Source organism: Pelophylax lessonae (genome assembly GCF_965119305.1).
Source record: "Pelophylax lessonae genome assembly, chromosome: 5".
NCBI classification, from domain to species: Eukaryota; Metazoa; Chordata; class Amphibia; order Anura; family Ranidae; genus Pelophylax; species Pelophylax lessonae.
In genome coordinates, this window is record NC_138772.1 from 498,086,034 (window position 1) to 498,099,619 (window position 13,586).

Here is a 13,586-nt window from a genome sequence, read left to right on the forward strand (position 1 = left end):
GCGGGGGGAGGCCGTCCCTGCCGGGAAAAGGCAATTGCTAACTCCCCTGTCAGCACTGTCTGTGTTGATGTGAGAATCGTGCAAATTTCTTGGTTGCAGGAAAGAAACTTGTACTGTATATGGCCTGCCTACGTTTAGACAAATGTTTAAAAAAATCAGCACGATGGACAATATAAGTACCGTCCTTCATGCTGATTTTTTTCTTTTAATTTTACCTAAGCTTAAACTTTAGGAATACAGTATACAGTGAGTATAATGCCCAACATAATGACAAATAAGATCTACCATTTTCTTGCATTGCAAAACTAAAGCTGGCCATAGATGGATCAAAATCCATCTGAATTAGCAGGAACTGGCCACATTTCAATCCATGTATGGGCAGACTGATTGTCAATCTATCGATCGATTTCAGTACAACCAGCCTGTCAAATGTTTTTGGTTTGATCACTGCCATGATCATGTAATCTACCAATTGCCCTGCAATTGGCAGCAGTGTTTTCAGTCTGCTGTATGTGCTCCTTTAGTTGATTGTTGGGCTGCCTATCAGGTGTATCAGAAAGGCAGCTCAACAATCAATTGAAGGTTCTTGCACGGCAGGCTGATATTGCTGCTGCAAATTATGAGGAACAAGCTTAGGCCCCTTTCACAAGGGCTTTCCGATCAGGTCCGCCTGTCAGTTTTTCAGGCGGACCTGATCGGATGCTCCATGCACCTCTATGGAGCAGCGGATGTCAGCGGTGACATGTCCGCTGACACCCGCTGCTCTCCGATCTGATCCTCTCCGTGAAATCCAGACAGATTGGAAACCCTATTTTCCATCCATCTGAAGGCAGCCCATTTTCATCCGATCTCCCATAGAGGAGAGCGGGGATCTGACAGGTCTGTCTCTGCAAAGTAAGCGAAGACAGACCTGTCATCCGCCTACTCAGCGGGGATTGGCGGATTGATCCCCGCTGAGCAAAACAGAGTTCGCAGGGTGGAAAGCCCATGTGAAAGGACCCTAAGTGTTGTTAGTCTGCAACAATGCTTTTACTAACAGGATCTCCAGGTAAGAAATATTGAAACAAATTCACAAAAAACACTTTGTGCGAGAAAACTCAATACATCTAGATATGATGCACTTGTTTACATGTGCTGTAGCCCATGCTACCCCTCTAAAAAGCCATCCAAGATGCATTGCTTTTCAGAAGGTGTTTGACTGGCAGTAAGTATCTGCTTGATTTAACCTGTAATTGCCACACCCTAGGTATACAGTCGTTGGTTTTGTACACAGTTTGAGGCGTGACCCTATAGACCGATGCCCACCAAATGCAACATGCTGTTTAATTATGCCTTTAAAGCACAGCATCGTGCCACAAGCATGGGTACAGCCCTGAGTGGCAGCATGCCCTGGTTCAAGCAGGCAGTAAGGGGAAGTAAAACGGTGCCTTAACTGCCTGGTTTTACAAATCCACCCTCCCCAGCTGCACATGCGAACAAAGCCTTAGGCATATATCTTAACGTTATCTAAAATGTAAAATAATTGGAATGAATAAAAAGAATAACATTTGTTTGAAGTTATATTTCTCTAAATGTGAGTCCTGTGTCTTGGTTAGATCAACGCCTCAGCTGTCACTGGATTAAACGCTAAAATGTATTCTGTAAAAGTAATAGGCGGAGGCCTGTTCCGTCAGCATATGCTTGGAGACCTTGTGAGGACGCCACATGCAACACCGCAGGTATAACTACATTTGTTATGTATGTACCAGTTTAAAGTGGTATTGTAAAAAATATCTTTGCATAAGTACTTTAAGCACTCTGCTTCTCTCATTTCTTTCAACAGGCTGCAATGCCTTTATTGTAGGCCACTGCTAGTTACCCCTGTGCTTGTGTTACATTTTATCACTGCTTGCAGCGAGGTGCATGAGACGCTATGTAAACAGTGTAAAAGTGGACACTGATGAGTTAAAGATGTTCTGTGAATGGAGGAGGCGAGATCATGTCAACCAACTTCAACTCTATTTTTTTAGACTGCTTTGTATTCTGTGAAAAAAAAATATAAGGTTTTTGGTGAATAGGCAAAGAGAGAGAAAATAGCAGGGATGCAACTGGAGCTGTTCTTCACTACCATAGCCTCATCTCTCATCCCCACAGCATCTAGAAATGCAGTCGTTTGTGTAGGAGCCAGCTTGAAGCAGCAGCTATCCACACACAATATACAGTGGGTATAAAAAAATAATCACCCCCCTTTAAAACAATCACATTTTGTTGGTTTGCAGCCTGAAATGAAGACAGATACAGTTTTGGGTTTATCAAGCTGTATTTACTTATAACATCCAAGTAAAGGATTTAATTCCAACATGTAAAAAAGAATTAAAATTAAAATTAAAAACTGGATCACTGAGTTGGAAAAAGGATCACCCCCTTGTGTCAGTATTTTGTTGAACCAACTTTTGCTTTAATTACAGCCTTTAGTCTGTAGGGATATGTCTCTACTAACTTTGCACATTTAGACTTTGCAATATTTGCCTACTCTTCGTTGCAGAACTGCTCAAGTTCAGTTAAATTCGATGGTGACCATTTGCAGATAAAAGTAATAGTACATACATCCAATGTACAAAAAGATATTGTCAGCAAAGGACCCAATAGGAGACCTGATGGAACTGTTCACATATATCTAGGTATATACAGTACACACTTATTAATAGCGATACCTCCAGATGAATGGGATAGGACCCTGAGGATGATTCAGCATCTGTATGTGTGTCCTGAAGACAAGATCAACAGTTATGGGATCACCCTATAACTGTTGTTCAACCAGCCTGGAAAGGAGCTTCTCACATCAGGAACCGTGGTGTGGCACTGGAACTCAGAGTCAGTCTATCCACTCTGTGCTTTAGTCCCTCCCTAATAGTTTCCGATCTAACATGCAACTGGACCTCAAACCTATAATCCCAACGTAGCCACCGGAAGCCTAACCTGGCTCTAGCCTACGCTGAATATGGAGCCCTAGGCTAAAATGAGCTATAGAACCCCAAAAGAAGGGACAGGGTTAACTACAATAATAGGAGCTGCATATAAACTATATTGCAATAAACAGGTTTACCTACCAATATACTGAAAGGTGACCACTATGCATACCATGGCACAGACCTAGCTATCTGGCACTGTGCATGTGAAATAATATCAAGGGCAAGACAGAGATACTCTGGCTGTCATAAGGATTTAGATACACACTCATCAGTTAGCTGCAGTCAAATTATTATATTATAGTAATACTGGCATAATAGCCTGTTCTCTTCCAGGATTAAAAAGCATTGACAGAAAAATGTAGTTGAGACTTTCTCTCTCTCTCTACTTATGCCTTCCAGTGGTTTTTTTTGCACAACACGAAGGTAGATTATTCAGGTCACAGCTTAGGCACAATTAAGGCAGAATTAAGGAACAATTAACAATTGTAAATGTTCCCTATAATATAACAAATCTTTACATTAAAGTGCCTCTCTAGCAGAGCCCAGATTGCCATAAAACCCAACAGGGGTGTTCATGCTTCCCCACTTTATCTAAAACCTTCGATGGACATACACTCTAAATAGTCTGGTACCTACAGTGAGGGAAAAAAGTATTTGATCCCCTGCTGATTTTGTACATTTGCCCACTGACAAAGAAATGATCAGTCAATAATTTTAATGGTAGGTTTATTTTAACAGTGAGAGACAGAATGACAACAAAAAATATCAAGAAAAACACATTAAAAAAAAAAGTTATTGATTTACATTTGAATAAGTGAAATTAGAATTTAATCCCCTATCAATCAGCAAGATTTCTGGCTCCCATGTGTCTTCTAAACAGGTAATGAGCTGAGATTAGGAGCACTCTCCTAAAGGGAGTGCTCCTAATCTCAGCTTGTTACCTGCATAAAAGACACCTGTCCACAGAAGCAATCAATCAATCGGATTCCAATCTCTCCACAATGGCCAAGACCAAAGAGCTGTCCAAGGGTGTCAGGGACAAAACTATAGACCTACACAAGGCTGGAATGGGCTACAAGATCATCGCCAAGCAGTTTGGTGACAGGGTGACAACAGTTGGTGCGATTGTGGTTGCAAATGGAAGAAACACATAATAACTGTCAATATACCTTGGTCTGGGGCTCCATGGAGTTTCAATGATCATGTGAGGAATCAGCCCATAATTACACAGGAGGATATTGTCAATGATCTCAAGGCAGCTGGGACTATAGTCACCAAGAAAACCATTGGTAACATACTACCCTGTGAATTACTGAAATTTTTCAGTGCCCGCAAGGTCCCCCTACTCAAAAAAGTACATGTACAGGCACGTCTGAAGTTTGCTAATGAACATCTGAATGATTCAGAGGAGAACTGGTTGAAAGTGTTGTGGCCAGATGAGACCAAAATCAAGCTCTTTGGCATCCACTCAACTCACAGTGTTTAGAGGAGGAAGAATGCTGCCTATGACCCCAAGAACACCGTCAAACATGGAGGTGGAAACATTATGCTTTTGGGGGTTTTTTTCTGTTAAGTTGACAGGACAACTTCAGAGCATCAATTGGATCGCCATGTACCGTCAAATCGTGGGTGAGAACCTCCTTCCCTCAGCCTGGGCATTGAAAATGGGTGATGGATGGATATTCCAGCATGACAATGACCCAAAACACATGGCCAAGGCAACAAAGGAGTGCCTCAAAAGAAGCACATTAAGGTCCTGGAGTGGCCTAGCCAGTCTCCAGACCTTAATCTCATAGAAAATATGTGGAGGGAGCTGAAGGTTCGAGTTACCAAATGTCAGCCTCGAAAGCCTTAATGACTTGGAGAGGATCTACAAAGAGGAGTGGGACAAAATTCCTCCTGAAATGTATGCAAACCTGGTGGCCAGCTACAAGAAATGTCTGACCTCTGTGATTGCCAACAAAGGTTTTGCCACCAAGTACTAAGTCATGTTTTGCGAAGGGGTCAATTACTTATTTCACTCATTAAAATACAAATCAATTTATACATTTTTTAAAATGCGTTTTTCTGGATATTTTTGTTGTTATTCTGTCTCTCACTGTTAAAATAAACCTACCATTAATATATTGACTGATCATTTCTTTGTCAGTGGACAATTGTACAAAATCAGGGATCAAATATTTTTTCCTTCACTGTAAGCTAAGGTTTGGAAAATGTAATGAATTTTAAAAAAGCTTGCAGAAAGGTCTTACAGAATAATAGGTATGATCTTTGCACAGGTTTATGTCCTTCCCCCTTCTGTTCAATATGTGATAGCATATGATTAAAGTGGTTCTAAAGGCTCAAGGTTTCTTGCCCTTATGAATTCTATTCATGAAGGTAAAAAAGAACCTTCTCTGAGCAGCAGCCCTTCTAATACTTTCCTAAGCCCCATCGCGATCCAACGATGTGATCAAGAGCCTTGGCTCTCTTGGGACTCTAACTCCTCATTGGCTGAGAGAGCAGTGGGAGCAGCCAGTGAGTAAATGAGGAGAGAGAGGGGGTGGGGCCAAGCTGTAGCTCTGTGTGTGAATGGACAAGCAAAGCAGTGGCTCGGGAGCGAGGATGCTTGGGTGCCCCCACAGCAAGCTGCATGCTCTAGGGGCACTCAGCAAGAGGGAGGGGCCAGGAGGGCTAATGGGGGATCCGAGAAGAAGAGGATCTGGGCTGCAATGTGCAAAACCACTGCACAGAGCTGGTAAGTATAGCATGTTTTTTTTTTATTATTAAATAAACAAGCATTTATTATCACTTCAAGCTTGGGCAAAGATTTCACTCCATTCATGGGAAAAGTAGCAGCCTAGGCCTTTGATGGCCTTGCTGTTAAGATAATAAGCCTATGACAAACAGAAGGATGGTTTAAGGTCTAGTGGAAGATGCCCTTTGGTTTGCAGCTCTGATGCCCTAAATGGTGTTCTCTATAGCAGTGTTTCTCAACTCCGGTCCTTGAGGGCACACTAGCAGGCCAGGTTTGCAAGAAAACTGAAATACATCACAGATGATATCATTTGCTGCTCAGTGATTGCAGTATTCTAGTCTTCATCTCCCCAAGGTAATACTTAAAATCTGGCCTGTTAGTGTGCCCTGAGGACCGGAGTTGATAAACACTACCCTATAGGATACTGTCTTCATTAAGGATTAAAGTAAATTGCACATAAAGTGCTGCTGATTTTTAGTGTGTGTGTATATGTATATATATATATATATATATATATATATATATATATACAGTGCCTTGGGAAAGTATTCGGCCCCCTTGAACTTTTCAACCTTTTGGCACATTTCAGGCTTCAAACATAAAGATATAAAACTGTAATTTTTTTTGAAGAATCAACAACAAGTGGGACACAATCATGAAGTGGAACAAAATTTATTGGATATTTCAAACTTTTTTAACAAATAAAAAACTGAAAAATTGGGCGTGCAAAATTATTCAGCCCCTTTACTTTCAGTGCAGCAAACTCTCTCCAGAAGTTCAGTGAGGATCTCTGAATGATCCAATGTTGACCTAAATGACTAATGATGATAAATAGAATCCACCTGTGTGTAATCAAGTCTCCGTATAAATGCACCTGCACTGTGATAGTCTCAGAGGTCCGTTTAAACTGCAGAGAGCATCATGAAGAACAAGGAACACACCAGGCCGGTCCGAGATACTGTTGTAGAGAAGTTTAAAGCCGGATTTGGATACAAAATGATTTCCCAAGCTTTAAACATCCCAATGAGCACTGTGCAAGCGATAATATTGAAATGGAAGGAGTATCAGACCACTGCAAATCTACGAAGACCTGGCCGTCCCTCTAAACTTTCAGCTCATACAAGGAGAAGACTGATCAGAGATGCAGCCAAGAGGCCCATGATCACTCTGGATGAACTGCAGAGATCTTCAGCTGAGGTGGGAGACTCTGTCCATAGGACAACAATCAGTCGTATACTGCACAAATCTGGCCTTTATGGAAGAGTGGCAAGAAGAAAGCCATTTCTTAAAGATATCCATAAAAAGTGTTGTTTAAAGTTTGCCACAAGCCACCTGGGAGACACACCAAACATGTGGAAGAAGGTGCTCTGGTCAGATGAAACCAAAATCAAACTTTTTGGCAACAATGCAAAACGTTATGTTTGGCGTAAAAGCAACACAGCTCATCACCCTGAACACACCATCCCCACTGTCAAACATGGTGGTGGCAGCATCATGGTTTGGGCCTGCTTTTCTTCAGCAGGGACAGGGAAGATGGTTAAAATTGATGGGAAGATGGATGGAGCCAAATACAGGACCATTCTGGAAGAAAACCTGAAGGAGTCTGCAAAAGACCTGAGACTGGGACGGAGATTTGTCTTCCAACAAGACAATGATCCAAATCATAAAGCAAAATCTACAATGGAATGGCTTACAAATAAACATATCTAGGTGTTAAAATGGCCAAGTCAAAGTCCAGACCTGAATCCAATCGAGAATCTGTGGAAAGAACTGAAAACTGCTGTTCACAAATGCTCTCCATCCAACCTCACTGAGCTAAAGCTGTTTTGCATGAAGGAATGGGCAAAAATTTCAGTCTCTCGATGTGCAAAACTGATAGAGACATACCCCAAGCGACTTACAGCTGTAATCGCAGCAAAAGGTGGCGCGAAAAAGTATTAACTTAAGGGGGCTGAATAATTTTTCACGCCCAATTTTTCAGTTTTTTTGTTTGTTAAAAAAGTTTGAAATATCCAATAAATTTCATTCCACTTCATGATTGTGTCCCACTTGTTTTTGATTCTTCACAAAAAATTACAGTTTTATATCTTTATGTTTGAAGCCTGAAATGTGGCAAAAGGTCGAAAAGTTCAAGGGGGCCGAATACTTTCGCAAGGCACTGTATATACACGCACACACAGTATCTCAAAAAAGTGAGTACAACCCTCACATTTTTGTAAATATTTTATTATATCTTTTCATGTGACAACACTGAAGAAATGACACTTTGCTACAATGTAAAGTAGTGAGTGTACAGCTTGTATAACAGTGTAAATTTGCTGTAACCTCAAAAAAACTCAACACACAGCCATTAAAGTCTAAACTGCTGGCAACAAAAGTGAGTACACCCCTAAGATAAAATGACCAAATTGGGCCCAATTAGCCATTTTCCCTCCTCGGTTTCATGTGACCTGTTAGTGTTAAGGTCTCTGGTGTGAATGGGGAGCAAGTGTGGTAAATTTGGTGTTATTGCTCTCACTCTCTCATACTGGTCATGGCACCTTATGGCAAAGAACTCTCTGAGGATCTGAAAAAAGAATTGTTGCTCTACATAAATATGGCCTAAGCTATAAGAAGATTGCCAAGACCCTGAAACTGAGCTGCAGCATGGTGGCCACGACCATACAGCGGTTTAACAGGACAGGTTCCACTCAGAACAGGCCTCGCCATGGTTGACCAAAGAGGTTGAGTGTACATGCTCAGCATCATATCCAGAGGTTGTCTTTGGAAAATAGATGTATGAGTGCCGCTAGCATTGCTGCAGAGGTTGAAGGGGGTGGGGAGTCAGCCTGTCAGTGCTCAGACCATATGCTGCAGACTGCATCAAATTGGTCTGCATGGCTGTTGCCCAGAAGGAAGCCTCGTCTAAAGATGATGCACAAGAAAGCCCGTAAACAGTTTGCTGAAGACAAGCAGACTAAGAACATGGATTACTGAAACCATGTCCTGTGGTCTGATCAGACCAAGATAAACCTATTTGGTTCAGATGGTGTCAAGCGTGTGTGGTGGCAACCAGATGAGGAGTACAAAGACAAGTGTGTCTTGCCTACAGTCAAGCATAGTGGTGGGAGTGTCATGGTCCGGGGCTGCATGAGTGCTGCCTTCACTGGGGAGCTACAGTTCCTTGAGGGAACAATCAATGCCTACATGTACTGTGACATACTGAAGCAGAGCATGATCCCCTCCCTTCAGAGACTGGGCCGCAGGGCAGTATTCCAACATAACGACCCCAAACAAATCTCCAAGACGACCACTGCCCTTCTAAAGAAGCTGAGGGTAAAGGTGATGGACTGGCCAAGCATGTCTCCAGACCTAAACCATATTGAGCATCTGTGGGGCATCCTCAAACGGAAGGTGGAGGAGCGCAAGGTCTCTTAACATCCACCAGTCCTAATGGAAGAGTGGAAGAGGACTCCAGTGGGAACCTGTGAAGTTCTGGTGAACTCCATGCCCAAGAGGGTGCTGGAAAATCATGATAGCAACACAAATTATTGACACTTTGGGCCCAACTTGGACATTTTAACTTAGGGGTGTACTCACTTTTGTTGCCAGCGGTTTTGACATTAATGGCTGTATGTTGAGTTATTTTGAATGGACAGCAAATTTACAAGCGGGTACACTCACTACTTTACATTGTAGCAAAGTGTAATTTCTTCAGTGTTGTCCCATGAAAAGATATAATAAAATATTTACAAAAATGTCAGGGGTGTACTCACTTTTGTGAGATACTGTATATGTCAGTACATTTGTGAAATTTAAAACACTGTCCTGTATGGGGAGCAATAGGATAAGCAGGTACAGCCAAGATCAGACAATTGAAAATAGAATCCGACAATTCATTGGCTAAATTAAGTGGTAGGGTTATAACATGCATGGACATTCTATGGGGACTTCTCTCCACCTATAACAGATCACATCTTATAATTCTACAGGTTGAAGTCTACATCAATGGAATTCCATCAAAATGTACTGGGAACTGTAGATACACCTGGAATGTAGCGGCAACTCCAACAATAAGCTCTATCAGTACAGGTAGAGTATCCATATATCCTCTGTACGATTTGCCTTTCATTAAGTTTCTGTCCCAGCTCTAAACATCCCTCTAAATCTGTGGTCCCCATGCATTTATGTGTTGCGGCAGAATGGGTGATTAATCACCTGCTGCTTGCATATCAGCTCACACTCAAAAATGCTTGGAGCCTGGAGTAGGACTTTAAAGGCTAAATGCATCTTTTACAGAAAAAAACGTATGCAGTCAAGGGGCTCCATTAGCAATTAAAAATCTGTACAGCGTTGTGAAATGATCATTAATTTTATTGTTTTGCCTGTAGGCCTTGTGGGCCCCCTCAGTAGTCTGGTTGAAAACTCCTAGTTAGCAACCCCCATGTCCTGACTTGTTGCTAGGACATGAAAACAGTTGGATGCTTACCCCCTGCATTGCAGGAGTGAAAACCAATGGCTTTCACATCCTAGCAACAAGGCAGAATGTGGGGGTTGCTAACTAGGAGATTTTTAGCCAGGTTTCTGAGGGGGGCATAATGACCTACAGGCAAAACAATACCATGTATGATCATTTTGCAAAGCTGATAAAAACGAATTTATGCAGCGCTAGCTTCAATAAAGTGATAAGTGCTGTGATATATAAACAATATTCAATAATTTATAAAGTGCATAAAAGGATCATATAACCAAAGTGCTAAGTGCTAAAAAATATGCAATATCCAATAAATTATAAAGTGCATGTATACACATAAGTGGTTAGATATACTCCAAAAGAATGTTCAATGCTTGAAACAAAAAGTCCTTAAAGTGATACAATTAAGGTGCCAAGGTGCCAAAAAATAATTCAGGTGCTTGCAAAGCGACAAGGTGCCCCTCAAGGTTCCCCACTCACCAGATTGCAGATAAATTAAGACCCTCAAGATTATTGCACATTGCCCAGGATCTTTAAGGACCAGAACTTCTCCTGTGTAGCCTTCACACTTGTTGGGTCAGCTTCCGCCTGCAGATGCGGGGGTCACACTGCTGCTGGGTGACGGAAGATCAATTCCAAAGTAGAAGCTCCACTGGTGGCATCTGATACAACTTTGATTGATGTATCTCCACGGCTGGTAGAAGCTTGCCAAAAATCCAGAGAGGCAGCAGCAAACAGATGCATGGAAACAGGACACTTGGTTATCTCCGGCAATATCGGAAGGTGGTAAAAGAATCAGATTTGTCCTGTCTACTTGGCTTGCTTACATGAGCACATTTCCTAAGTCAAACTTGGTCTAGTAGCCAGAGAACATTCAGGATACAAACACAGAGGATCTGAATGTTCTCTGGCTACTAGACCAAGTTTGACTTAGGAAATGTGCTCATGTAAGCAAGCCAAGTAGACAGGACAAATCTGATTCTTTTACCACCTTCCGATATTGCCGGAGATAACCAAGTGTCCTCTTTCCATGCATCTGTTTGCTGCTGCCTCTCTGGATTTTTGGCAAGCTTCTACCAGCCGTGGAGATACATCAATCAAAGTTGTATCAGATGCCACCAGTGGAGCTTCTACTTTGGAATTGATCTTCCGTCACCCAGCAGCAGTGTGACCCCCGCATCTGCAGGCGGAAGCTGACCCAACAAGTGTGAAGGCTACACAGGAGAAGTTCTGGTCCTTAAAGATCCTGGGCAATGTGCAATAATCTTGAGGGTCTTAATTTATCTGCAATCTGGTGAGTGGGGAACCTTGAGGGGCACCTTGTCACTTTGCAAGCACCTGAATTATTTTTTGGCACCTTGGCACCTTAATTGGATCACTTTAAGGACTTTTTGTTTCAAGCATTGAACATTCTTTTGGAGTATATCTAACCACTTATGTGTATACATGCACTTTATAATTTATTGGCTATTGCATATTTTTTAGCACTTAGCACTTTGGTTATATGATCCTTTTATGCACTTTATAAATTATTGAATATTGTTTATATATCACAGCACTTATCACTTTATTGAAGCTAGCGCTGCATAAATTCGTTTTTATCACATTTTCCTAAGAATTTTCTTAGAGTCTGCAGCAGCTGCTCATTACCTCACTTATAATAATAATTTTCACGTTGTGTAGCGCGGGTTTAATTTTGTTTTTTCATTCATTTTGCAAAGCTGCAGAGATTTTTATTCGCTAATGGAGCCCCTTGACCGAATAGGTAATTTTCTGGAAAAAGTGAAGTTAGTCTTAAACCACAGCCTAAGGCACTCTATGTTCAGCCATGTGACTGTAATTTTTAAAATGCACTAGACTCTTTTTTTGGAAAATAAGGATACTTATCCTGTGTGCTAGCTTTGTGAACTGAGACTATTGTGTTTAACCACATTAGCCAGATTGTCATAGGCTGAAAGGCTGCCTTTTTCAAATTTTGCCATCCAGTTCTCACATGGGCTACGTTTGCACTTGCCATTATTAACCATGCCGTGCTACATTTGATACAGAGGCACCACATAGGGATGTTACTTGAAGTCACCAGAGCAGTAGTGGTCAACCTAACAAATAATAGAAAAATTTAAAAAGAATAAAGGGCCTCAAGTATGGCACCTGACATATACAGAAGGTCTTTAATAGCTACACCTTGTCATATGTTTGTAGCAAGGTTTCCAGGCCTGTGGCCTGATGTGGGTCTGCCATTGTTACCAGTTACCTCTCCAGCCCATGTGAGCTGTGACCCTGGGTGTGAGAACTGAGACATTGAAAACTCCGGCATCTTTGTTTTGTGGTTTTATTTTAGATAAGGGGATGGGAGAAGGGAATGAGTGGGATACCCCTTTTGGCTCAACTAGGTACAACTTGGGACTTTATCCAGATAAATGTCTGTCAACGCAGCCTTGACGCCAGCCGACGCTAGCCAACGCTCATTGATGCTCAGAACACACTGTAACTTGAAAGAAGTGCTGAATCCTTGACTCCAAAAGACTCAGAAGGACTATGGAGCATAGAACTGCTGCACTGCAAAGTCACTGACTACCCCCTCCAGCCTGGCCCCGGCTAGAGGTAGCTTGTGGTGAATTCCCATATGGCTGCAACTCTCAACTGATACTCTGTACAATTCAGGGCCCAAACTGCAGGCACCCCCTTTACACTTTTAGCTCTTCAGGGTCCACTGACTATGTACGCCCTTTGCTACTTCAGGGTCCTCAACCTAGGTACCCCCTTTGCTACTGGCTGACACTGGATCCCAGAACCTTCTCAGCTCAACTCAGCAGGAGACAGGAGGAGAGACAGCTGTTATTTCTGTTCTCTCCCTCCTGGGACTCTGCTCCCACCAAAGACACCGAGCCATGCACCCCTTCAGACTTATATCCTCCCCTAGAATCCTCTGTGGCAGAATCTGCCTCCTCGGGTAGATACAAGCCTGAATGTATCTCTGATTGGGTTTCCTCCACTGCCCTATCAGGAGCCTCCTTTAGAGCCAGTGGGGAGACTCCCCTCCTCAGAAGACACACTTGGGAGTCATGACAACCTACCTGACAAAAGAAACATGGCCCTGCTGTTAGACAGACAAGGCCTACTATGCTTTTACCAAGCACCTACCTCCAGGGTGCTACATGTTGAATTTCATTGCTTCATGTTAGGCAAGTGAATGGGCTTTTACTTTATGGTGAACCTAATAAGAGCTTTGTGTCCCCACTCCAACTTGTACAGTTGAATCTGATTTGTTCCACAGTGGGTGCTGGCTGGGTGGAGAGTCTGTCTAAACTCCTTACAAGATCTAAGAACAAAGAAAGTGTCCCAGGAGCCACATACCAAGCAATCCAGTGCATCAAAGAGATAGTAGCGGCCTCAGTCTATCTGCTTCCTGGCCACACCCCATGGAGATAGACTAAGGCTGCTA

The 13,586-nt window shown here is 42.3% G+C and overlaps 1 protein-coding gene across 1 annotated transcript in view; it reads left to right on the plus strand.

The window, feature by feature from the left end:
* LOC309556567 (fibrocystin-L-like) overlaps positions 1 to 13,586 on the plus strand; it is a gene marked incomplete at both ends in the record, with an annotated part of 248,337 nt that overhangs the window by 115,410 nt on the left and 119,341 nt on the right. Inside the window, 2 exons of the mRNA XM_082259011.1 lie at positions 1,596 to 1,718; positions 9,660 to 9,759. Of these exons, the coding sequence (XP_082115137.1) occupies positions 1,596 to 1,718; positions 9,660 to 9,759 (223 nt within the window). The remainder of the gene's footprint in view (positions 1 to 1,595; positions 1,719 to 9,659; positions 9,760 to 13,586) is intronic.